An 11,632-nucleotide genomic window follows, 5' to 3' on the forward strand; every position below is an offset into this window, starting at 1 on the left:
AGATGTTAAATAGAAGTGGTCCCAGGATGGAGCCTTGGGGCACTCCACATGTAATTTCTATTGGATCAGAAGTGAAGTTACCAATTGAAGGAACTGGAGGAATTGGAGTAACATATAGAGAGGTGGAGAAACCAATGTAGAGGTGGATGAGCATCTACAGAGGTGGAGGAACATATAGAGAGGTGGAGGAACATATAGAGAGGTGGAGGAACATATAGAGAGGTGGCGGAACATATAGAGAGGTGGAGAAACGAATATAGAGGTGGATGAGCATCTAGAGAGGTGAAGGAACAAATATAGAGGTGGAGGAGCATCTAGAGAGGTGGAGGAGCATCTAGAGGTGGAGGGACATCTAGAGAGGTGAAGAAACATATAGAGAGGTGGAGGGACATTTAGAGGTGGAGGGCCATATAAAGATCTTGAGGAACATCCAGAGAGGTAGAGCAACATATAGAGAGGTGGAGGAACATCTACAGGTGGAGGAAAATCTGGAGGTGGCGGAACATCTAGAGAGGTAGAGCAACATATAGAGAGGTGTAGGAACATCTACAGAGGTGGAGAAAAATCTAGGGAGGTGGAGGAAAATCTAGAGGTGGCGGAACATCTAGAGAGGTAGAGCAATATATAGACAGGTGGCGGAACATCTAGAGAGGTAGAGCAACATATAGAGAGGTTGACGAACATCTAGAGGTGGAGGGACATCTAGAGGTGGATGGACATCTAGAGGTGGATGGACATCTAGAGAGGTGGAGGAGCATCAAGAGGTGGAGGGACATATAAAAATCTGAGGAGCATCTAGAGAGGTGGAGGAGCATCTAGATAGGTAGAGGAACACCCAGAGAGGTAAATGAACATATAAAGAGGTGGAGGAACATCTACAGGTGGAGGAAAATCTAGAAAGGCTAAAGAACATTGAGAGGTAGAGGAACATCTAGGAAGGTGGAGGAACATCTAAAGAGGCAGAGCAACATATAGAGAGGTGGAGGAACATCTACAGGGGTGGAGGAACATCTAGAGAGGTGGAGAAAAAAATCTAGAGAGGTGGAGGAACATCTAGAGAAGAGGAGGAACATATAGAGAGGTGGAGGAATATCTAGGGGTGGAGGGACATCTAGAGAGGTAGAGGAACATCTAGAGAGGTGAAGGAACATATAGAGAGGTGGAGGGACATCTAGAGGTGGAGAAACATATAAAGATCTGGAGGAGCATCTAGAGAGGTGGAGGAACATCCAGAGAGGCAAAAGAACATATAAAGAGGTGGAGGAACATCGAGAGGTGGAGGAGCATCTAGAGAGGTAGAGGAAAATCTAGAGGTAGAGGAACATCTTGAGAGGTGGAGGAACATCTGGAGTTTAAGGAAGGGGCTTTTCAACTGTTAATGGTGTTGGGGAAAAAAAAACAACACTAGACCCCTCTACATCTGTCTTGCTTGGAGTAAATTTCCAAGCAAACTTATATAAATAAAACAGACAACCCTCTGTTTTGAGCCTGTATTTCCTCCTTTCCTTTTTTTCATCCTTGAGGTTTTAAAGATGCTCTATCAGTAGCAACACGTCGTGGCCCTCTCCTCCCTCAAACCGAGTTTAGTAGCGATAGGAAGGGAGGGCCGCTGCACTGAAGAGTTGTTGATTACATCAAACTTTTAAGTTATTTTATTTACGTTTCTAATTCATTCATCGATTCATTTTCCTGACCGCTTTGTCCCTTTCGGAGTCGCGGGGGTGCCGGAGCCTAACCCGGCTGCTGATGGGCGAAGGCGGGGTTCACCCTGGACAGGTCTCCAGTCTGTCTCAGGGCCTCAATCTCACACCCATTCACTCTCACATTCACACCTAGGGGCAATTTAGAGTCACCAATTAACCTATGAAGCATGTTTTTGGACGGTGGGAGGAAGCCGGAGTCCCACACATGCACTGGGAGAACATGCAAACTCCACACAGAAAGGTCCCAAATCCCCCAGCCGGGATTTGAACCGGGGCCTTCTCACTATGAGGCAAGAGCGCTAACCACTGCGCCACCGTGCAGCTACGTTTTTAATTATTACTATTTAAATTTTAACATAAAAAAATAGAAGAAAAGAGAAGCAAAATATAATCATTGTGATCCCCCTCCCCCTCCAGTAGATGGTGCCCTAGGCGGCCGCCTAGGTCACCTATTCCCACGGCTGATCCTGGGTAAAGAAACATCTAGAGAGGTGGAGGAACAATGAAGTCTGTATTACAGCTCACTTTAGCGCTTTAGGTGGACACGAGAAATGAGGGTAAAGCCTGATCAGAATAAAAAGCTTTTGTAAACATTCAGAATATCTTTGATCAGATCCATCTGGATCAACTTTCATTCTGATTGAAATGTATCGATCTGCCAATATTGATCCGATCGTGGTCCATGTAAACTATTCTGGGTTATCCCTGCTCTGGCTTTACCCCATGCAGAGACGGCCAGCGCTCTGGAGGAGCCTTTAAAACCTTAGGCGCCCCGGCCGGCCAGCTGCTCTGTGCGAGCAAGTTGTCAGACTTTAGAGAACCATGCTTTGTCGTGATGTGCGGTCTAGGGGAGGCAAAAGTAGTTGCCTTAATTAGAAACTTTTTCTGGATCGATTTTTGAATGACAGAATTTTTCTATAGACCAACTTTTGAAAGAAACATCCAAACATCCTGCAGCCACTCTAAAACAGAGCCCTGTATCAAAAGAGTGGGTTCTGCTAGACGTTTTCTTTGTGTCTCGTCGGAATAAAAGTTCATCAAGCTTCTCCCTCATGCTTTGCGTACAGAAGATCCTCAGGATTGAGTCTCGAGCTTCATCCAACTCTTGTGAGGATTTGTTCATCATCACAGAAGAAAAGACTCCCACTTGTAGCCTTTCCACACTCAAACATGCAGACAATGCATTGTGGGATTTGTAGTTAAACAACAATATACGCAAGCCATTGATTGTATCTGAGATCTGGAGTGAGTGGACCCTGCCCCCTGGCATTCCAAACAGGAAGTACCTGCTGACTCCATGAAGCCATTGTGGTGTGTTGAAGAAAGGGGCACTCACCTGCCGCCGCTGCTGCTGCTGGTGGAGCTGCTGACGGAGTCCGAGCTGGAGGAGCGGCTGTGGGAGCCAGATCCACTGGGGGAGCGTGCTGGGTGAGGCGCCTGGATCATCAGCCTCTGAGGAGATGGGTTCCGGGAGTGCGTGGAGTGCGGAGACCGGCTGTGACTGTGACGATAAGACCTGTCCCCGCGGCGCCCCCTCTCCTCCCGATACAGGTCCCTGTGAACTGCACCGGGCGAGGCGAAGGGCTCTCTGGTGCGAGGCTCATACCGAGGTTCCGGTGTCTCAAAGCGGCAGGGGCTTCGGCTGTGGGAGCGGTAGAAGCTACTTGCACTGCATGCTAAGCCTCCTCCTGCTGCGGCGCCCCCTGATCCACCACTGCCTGCGCACCCCCCTGCAGAAGCAGCTCCAGTCCCGGCAGCTCCTGCTGCGGCCGCTGTGCCTCCACAGGAGGAGGCACTCCCTGCGGTGCTCAGAGTCCGCTCTCTGGTGTAATAGTCGCTGTCGTAGTGCCGCTGGCGGTCAAAGCTACTCCCTGGTCGCTCGTGATGCCCATAGGTGCCGTGCTCGTATGGCCGCTCCCGGCTCTCAGATGCCCTGGGGAACCAGCAGACAGCAATTTCTGGTCAGATCTGGTGCATTAATTCCTTGTGAATACTTCCTAACTGGGGAAAGGGGCTGGAGAGCTCCCATCGGAAATTTGGGTTCTTCAGGTCTGTCGAGTCATTACGTGACCTGCAACCGCTCTGTACCTCTTCTGAAGTCTGTATGGGGAATTATCTACACATGCAAAAGTTTTCCACGAAAAACAAAATAATTTCATCACAAAGCCGAACTGATAGCTAGGTGAGGAGAAGTGCATTTGACTGGAGGATCAACGGAAACCCAAATTTCTCAATTCAAACTCCACTGAAGACTCGGAAACATGAACAAGAACTGCTGCTGTGGTTTCAGAAAGAAAGGCATTCATTCTAGCCACACGGATTTTCCCTTTAAAGCAACATTATCAAATCTTTACATCCATTTCTGCTGAAGCTGATATTACTTGTGTGGAAATAAAATACATGTTTTATGTGTTTTTCTTTTAAATAATTAGTTAGTTTAACGATGAATTGTGTCAATCATACTTCTGTTAAAATCTTGCTTTATTTGGTCATTTTAAAGAAACTGAAACAGTTCTAACTTTGGCTTTTTTGAACAACCTGATTCCAGAACCAGGATCCATTACAACCGGGGATGTGATTGCACTTTCCAACTGAACTAAAATCTGCTTCTGATGTTAACAAACTATAACACGAATCAACAAAAAAAAATACATAAAATGTGTTTTTCCCCCCCAACAATAAATCTTAAAGGAGCCCTACCATGATTTTCTTAAGCCTTTCAGAGGGAACTATATCCATGTAAATGATCATATATTACCTTTGGAACACGAATAAACAGATTATATATGAAATATTTGTTATTTTCTGAGTTTTTTTTTCCTAACCGGAAGTAAAACGGCTCGATTCCTGAAGCTCAGCCTGCTGCTGCGTGTGGCTGCAGTCCACTTCATGACATCATGCGAGAGTGGAATGCCTTAGTAGTTCCAACCATCACTACACTGGGTCACAACACAAATATACTCAACGTCTGTATGACTGTGCTCAACAGGGGTGGTGTGTTTGGGTGTCTCACAGGAGCCCCATTCTAAAGTAACAAACACCTCTTTGAGTTGGAATTTATTGAAGACAGGACACAACTGGAGGAGATATATGGTATTTTGCACCTAAAATAAAAGTTTTTTGCTGATCACTGCATGATCTGTGGAGAAATTGAGTGTTGCTGTTGGACTGAATCCATTCAGTCTAACACCAGTTCTGTTGGAACTAAAAAATAACTTAAGATGACGTCACGGCAGCTCCACGCACACATGCCGTATAATGAAACACAGAAAAGCCAGTACGAAGTGTTTTTAACAGTGTTGAAATTAATGTTCTAACAAATAATTAGTTGGACCAGTTACTAACTTTTTGATAACATGACAATCAATGCTTTACATTTGTCCATGGTTTACCGATTACCTCATTCCTAACGTGTTTACCACCGCCGATGGCGGCTGTGTGGTTACGTTATTTCAGTCTCACAACAGATTGTATTCAGACTGAGGAATCTCAGAGTCAACCGAAGTTCAGTCTGACTGGAAACGAACTGAGACCACCTCAAATATGGGTCCGAGAGCGGTTCCTGGTCCGGGACCAGGATTCGTTTGTTCGTATTCAGACGGGTTCAATTTAAGCGGACCAGATGTGTCCAGTCTGAATACACCCCTAGAGTCACAACATGAAGACTTAGATTCATCTTTGGGGTTTTAAAAGGAGGCATACCATGAAAAAAAACAACTTTTTGAAAGTGTATTATACTGTCATTCCTCTATATAAATAACACCAAAACGGTATTTTGATCCGTTCATGCATTTCAGAGTAATCCTCTAAAAAGCTCTCCTCTCAACAGCAGCCCCTCCCATACCCACAAAAACGAGCGGGTCGTATCGTGCTGATGTCAGCACAATGTGAACCGCCCCTCTAGGAAAAATCTGCTCTGCCAGCACCGTGCCCTGTCTCAAGCAGGTGTTCTTTACTTCTGACGCGGGGCTCCTTTAAGACACCCAAACACACACACCCCTTGTCGGGCACAGTCGTACAGATGTTGAGTGTATTTGCGTTGTGAACCAGTGTTGTGATGGCTGGGCCTACTAAGGGCAGATTTAGGCCCTACGTAGCAGCCACACGCTCCACTTCAACACAAGTTTTTTACGTTCAGACATTTATCACAAATGGGATGTAATTATAATTAATTTTTGAATGTGTTTTAAATTGTTGAAGCTGAATTTTCAGAAATGACAAGTTTGGAAGCAAAGTGAAGTAAAATGTGTTTTTTTTTTTTTTTAATTTAATCAAATCTCTGTTATTCATTTTTATGAAAATGAATTTTTATGAAAATTTACTTTACTTTTACTGTATATTTTTGTCGACTAAATATCTACTGTAATTTAGTCGACTAAAATTAATAGAATCAACATGATTAAATTGCGACTAAAACTAAATCTTATTTTAGTCAAAAGACTATGACTAAAACTAAATTAAAATTTTCTGTCAAAATTACCACTGGGCCGGAGTTTCCCCGTGTCTGCTCTAGATTAAAGTTGTAAAGTGGTCAAAGAAAAAAAATATCTGTCCATCCATCCATACATAAGGGTGTAACGATTAATTTTAACAACGATTTGATTCATATCAGAATCAGTGGTTGCGATCTGATTCATTGTGGATTTTGGTTCATTCTGAACAATCCTATTGGATCTGATTCACTGACCTAAAATAAATCCAGGACATCTTGATCCCAAACTTCCACCACTGTGACTCAGCGATAAACGGTACTGAACAGTGCAGGTGAAGTTTTCCAAAATCCTTCTATTTCTTCAAGATAATCAAGTATAAATTAAATATATGTACAAACAAATAAGTAAACAAGAATGAATGTCAAATCCATTCACATTTTTGTTTGATAAAGTTCAGCCCACTGTTTTTCCTCATCAGAATAATCCAAAGGGAACAACTAAACTGACCATATTTCAATCCAGATGGGATGTTACAAGATCGATTATCGATTTGTCTCGTTTTAAATGATTTTATAATGGTATAGGTCGATTTGGTTAACAACTTGCGTCAGACAGATGGATCTGATTGGATCGTAGGAATAGAATTAAGTTGATTGATCGTTACACCCCTAGTATATATCCTTGTTGGCACACCGACTATATAAGATCTTGGCTGTGATTACAACCATTTTTCAGGTAACTAATGGAAGCTCGTAATTAATTGCCCAGATTTAGGGGCGAACAACAAAATAGCATTTTTTTCACTGATGGTTAAGTAAATTCAGGTCAACTTGAACTTTTCTTGATTCAGTCCATTTGAGCTTGATGAGTCCCAAACATCTACTGATGTCTCACGGGAAAGTTCCTCCTTTTACCTGCAGCTGCTCTCTTTGCACTCAGCAGAACCGGTATTCTGTTATTAGGATTAGGTATTCATTAGTCACTCTACCAAAAAATTACATTTTTGTTTGGTTTTCTGAAACAGTTATATGTAACCCCAATGGATTGAGTAATCCAATTGATCAATTATACGTCATCTGTTGCCATTTTTCAAAACTGAAAAAAAAGACAAATAAATAAAAGTTAAGGTCAAATCCATAGCAGTTCTTCTAATCCGTTTTTGTCTAGGTTTGTGCACAAATTCTGTTTACCTTACTTCAATGAAAATAGTTGGATACTATAATTGTAACCCTAGCGAGAGCTTCTCATCTTTGCGTAAAATATTCAAAAACCAAAATAATACAATCTATTTCTGTACCAAAACATGCATGCTACATGGAAAAGTTGTTGTAAACACAGATTTATTGGTAACTATAAAAATGGAACAAAACGTCTAAAATTTGAACGTTTTCCAAACCAGAGATAAAATGTTAGCGCTGTAAACATTAGAATTTTTTAACTCTATTATTTCTCAACAGTGCAAACACAGGAGGGGGTTCGATGGGCCCAGGAGAATAGCAGACATGTTGGCATGTAGACACTCAGACAGTAACAGCAGTTCATGTGCTCTATTTTTGTTAGTGGGGAAATGGAGAAGACAAGGGTTCAAACTAGGGGGTTAGAGAGGATAGCTAGAATACACAGGGCAGGACATACCAACCTTTTGAGAAAGTGGTAACTATAACTCCAAATACAATTTAGGGAGATACAACTTTGTGAGCAAAAATGGGGCAAAAATGTTCAGTGGTGGAAGAAAAACTGAAGAAGTGACACTTGGGAGCATAATCCTTTCTCTTCATGGCACCACATCTTGGATGCTCAGCTGGTTTTAGGGTGTAAAACTAAAACCAAGTTCCAGTATCAATCCAAAGGTGTGGGCGTTCCTCTGGAGTCCAGGACGGAAATCCAACAACCAGTCTTCAGTAAGGAGACCACAGATCCCCACTATGACAGTAAAACAAGGTCTTCTACTGAATTCCATCAGTCTGTAAAATGAGCCAGTGTAACCAGTGCAGGTAAACAGGCAACGTCCCGTAGCAGTAATCCAGATTGATGTTTGGAGCAGCATCCGTTCCAACAGTGGAGAGGGTCATTCTGAGCCTTGCCAATGTTGCAGTCTTTCATCCATCCATCTCAGTCTGAGTCTGCAGGAAATGCAGCAAACTTCTCAGAGTTGTTGATTGTATCCAAGCTGTGGCAATAATTCCAGGAAGGTGTGCAGTAATCCACAAACATGTATGGAGTAACTCCACTGAAAACTGATTGGACCGGTCCAGTCACAATTCCAGGGTTTGTTTGACTTGTATTATCCAGATGTCTCAGTCATTGTAGAGTAAAAAAAAAAAAAAATAGGTTGTAGAAAAATCTTTGCTCACTTGTTTAGTTTCTTTCTACTGAGATGAATCAGCAGAAAAGATCTCCCAGCACTCAATTTGAAATACCCTAAATCCCAAAGAAAACAAAAAAAGAAATAAAGAGGAAGAGAGCCATACCTTTCTTATGAAGCATACTCTTCATGTTTCTGGTGTTAATCCAGCAGTTGGGAATTAATATCCTGGGCAGGTTATCCATGCCTCCACCCGTAAGAAAAGTGAACACCTCCACAAGGTGAGCACCATGATTGAAAGCCAAATTAGACTAATCCGAACAGGGGTGACTTTGAATGTAATGTGTATTGGTTTCTTGTTACATGAAGAAGAATGGATGGCATTAATCCATTGAACAGGGCGTAACTCCAGATTAAGGGAATCCCGGGGTCGCTGTTGGACCACTCTCTCTTTCTTTCTCTGCCTCTCTTTCTCCAATAATCCTGGAAATTTTACGATGTCCAATCTTTGCCCCGTGGAGACGTTTATGCTCACAATCGTAATCCCAAACAGACACTTACACCATTCCCTACGTTAAACACCAGACACTGTGTGAGCATGCTCAGTTAACAGATACATCAGGTCTACGTCTAGAAGGAATCCAGGAACTGCGGTCCAATCTGAGGACCTCTGAGGGGACCTCATGATTTCATTCCTGAGCATGACTTTTCTGCTCTTTAACCCCCAAATAAGTAAATGAATAGATGATGGAAAGATGCTTGGAGGTAAGACGTTTACCAGAAACCATGGTTCGACTCGCCTCCAGAGAAACTTTTCCCACTTACCCGTCAAGTCTGCGTTCATAGCGTCCATCTCTGCTGTGAAGCGACGTGGGGGCCCCATACACAGCCCCCCCTGCCGCCCTTGTGAACCCTGTTACATCCCGGCCACGTGAGCCTAAAGACAGACTATCGTCCAGCCCCCTTGCTGCACTAGGAATTGTCCCCGGTTCATTGTAATCAGTGCGCAGGTCTCTGTCCCCCATCTTGTTGATCGCATTATGAGCCTTCTGAGCACTTTTGATGTCCACAAAATCCACAAAGGCTGCAACTCCACCCTCAGAACCACGCTTGGGCAGCACCTTGACACTCTCCACCCGTCCATACCTGAGGCAGAAACAAAGGTCAAGCATTATTACGGAGGAGGTTCAGCTTCTTCAGTCCTACAAAAGGGCAGCCACATCTGAACAGTTCCAATCCAAGACTCTGATTCTCTAACCTCCCAGATGTTGACCGCTTAAGTGCAAAACAGGTACGTGAGGGTACATATGTGAAAGTGTGAAATGTGTCTCTTTGTATAAATGTTTTTGTATGGATGTGTATATAAATGTATGTGGTTTTTTTTTTTCGTTCTGCTGCTTTCCATTCCAATCTTTTTCTCCTCGCCTAGCAACCAGCCCTGAACCTTGGATCTGGTGGATGCAGACACTTCTAACCATAAACTTGTCTGAATCATAGACTGTATAAGAATTACTGGACTGAGCAAACCCCCCTACTTCCGTGTTCCATATAGGAAGTACCACTGGGTTACAAAAAGACCAAAGTCCCATTGACTTACATTGAGAAACAGACAGTTATTTCTCAGTCATTTTATATCTCAGAATAATCATTCTTCCTCTGCTGCTTTCTGATTAACTTCTTTTTTCTAATCCTAATTTTTTTTTTATATTTTTTTCCATTATCACAAGTTATTAGAGTTATAAATTGACCAATCAGATGGCTCAATAAGCGTTTGTGGGTCTGACGTCGAACGTCTGGGGGGTTTGATTGACAGATGACGGGTAGCCAATGGGAGCAGACTTCATCAATGGGTCCGTGAAGACCTTTTAACACCTACTTTACAATTCAACAATGTACCAATCATTGTCCTACTGTTGTTTTCCTCAATGGAATGTACCGATGCAGCAGTTTAAAACAACAAGAGGAGCATGCTGTCGACATTTTTAGATGAGGATTTACTCTGTAGAAATAGATTTCACTCTGAGGTTATGTGGTTTGGACTTTTTTGTTTGATTAATGTTCGTTTTTCTTTATTTCACTGTTTTGATTGTAGCTTATGAATAAGTTGCGTATGTGCGCATAAAATCACATCTTCGCCGCACTTTTCCAGCTTCAGCCTGTATTAGACGCAGCCGTCTGATGACCGCGAGACAAACTTGAAACCTGATCGTATTTTCAAACAGAAAAAAGATCCAGCTGTTCACTTGTTAGGATGGTTATTTATTTTAAATACCGCTGAACGCGCTTCTCACGTGCATCTGATCAGACTGTAAACCTGCATGTGAAGTAACGCTGTGGCTCGCGCGAGGGGGCCGCGCGCAGTTCGGGCACAGCGTCACCCAAATGCTCCTTTTATCTCGACAAAAAGGAATAAATGTAAGTAAATCCAAAAGGACCGCTGACAGAATCAAATGTTGGAATGGTTCTCCCTCAAAGGCTTCAACAATGACTTGTACAATTCTCTCGAGCCGCCGTTATTAAAGTAGAAGCTGTTTACATCCGCGGTCTCGTGGTCGAGGCGTGGAAAGAGGCGGAGACTCACAATAAACTCACTCCTGATTGGCGACAGTACTTCCTGTAGATTCATGACTCAGCTATGACTCAGACCAATCGCTGAAGATGGGTTGCAAATGGCGGTATCCGTTTCAGGAAGTGACGGTGAAAGCGGCGGCCTACTTTCGCGAGGAGAGGAAGTAATGCATTTCCAATGGGGGACCTCCATTATTTTTACAGTCTATGGTCTGAATGTGACTCTCCGGGCGCCTGGTGGAGAGAGGCGGTAGTGCAGCTGCTTTCATGGCTGCAGCTCTGACAGGAATTCAGCAGCTCCTCTGAAAAAGCGCTGCTGTCTTTGTTGCTGTGACTCACTACAGACCCGCTTCTGCCGGGGAGGGGGAGGGTGGTGGTGGGGGGTCATTTATCGGCTTGTCAGTTACCAACACCGCACAGTCCCTGACGCCATTTTAGAGCAGCTCTTCTCACTGCTTACTCATTCTGCCGCCCCCCATCTTCTGTGACTCTGGGCTGTCATGCACCTGCACGCACGCGGATTTGCAGCAGTCGCACCCCCACCCCTCTCGAATACCACGTTACGCGCATCGTGGATTATATCAAAAAAAGATGAAGAAGAATCAGCGGGGGGGGGGGGGGGG

General features: G+C 43.7%; 1 protein-coding gene across 2 annotated transcripts in view; it reads right to left on the bottom strand.

Moving 5' to 3' along the window:
- spen (spen family transcriptional repressor) overlaps nt 1-11,632 on the bottom strand; it is a 53,298-nt gene that overhangs the window by 40,365 nt on the left and 1,301 nt on the right. For both annotated transcript variants that reach the window (XM_024261066.2, XM_024261065.2), the window contains exons 2-3: nt 9,267-9,587; nt 3,040-3,636 (exon numbers count right to left, since the gene is read on the bottom strand). In XM_024261066.2, the coding sequence (XP_024116834.1) occupies nt 3,040-3,636; nt 9,267-9,587 (918 nt within the window). The remainder of the gene's footprint in view (nt 1-3,039; nt 3,637-9,266; nt 9,588-11,632) is intronic.

This window comes from Oryzias melastigma, linkage group LG10 (genome assembly GCF_002922805.2).
Source record: "Oryzias melastigma strain HK-1 linkage group LG10, ASM292280v2, whole genome shotgun sequence".
NCBI lineage: Eukaryota > Metazoa > Chordata > Actinopteri > Beloniformes > Adrianichthyidae > Oryzias > Oryzias melastigma.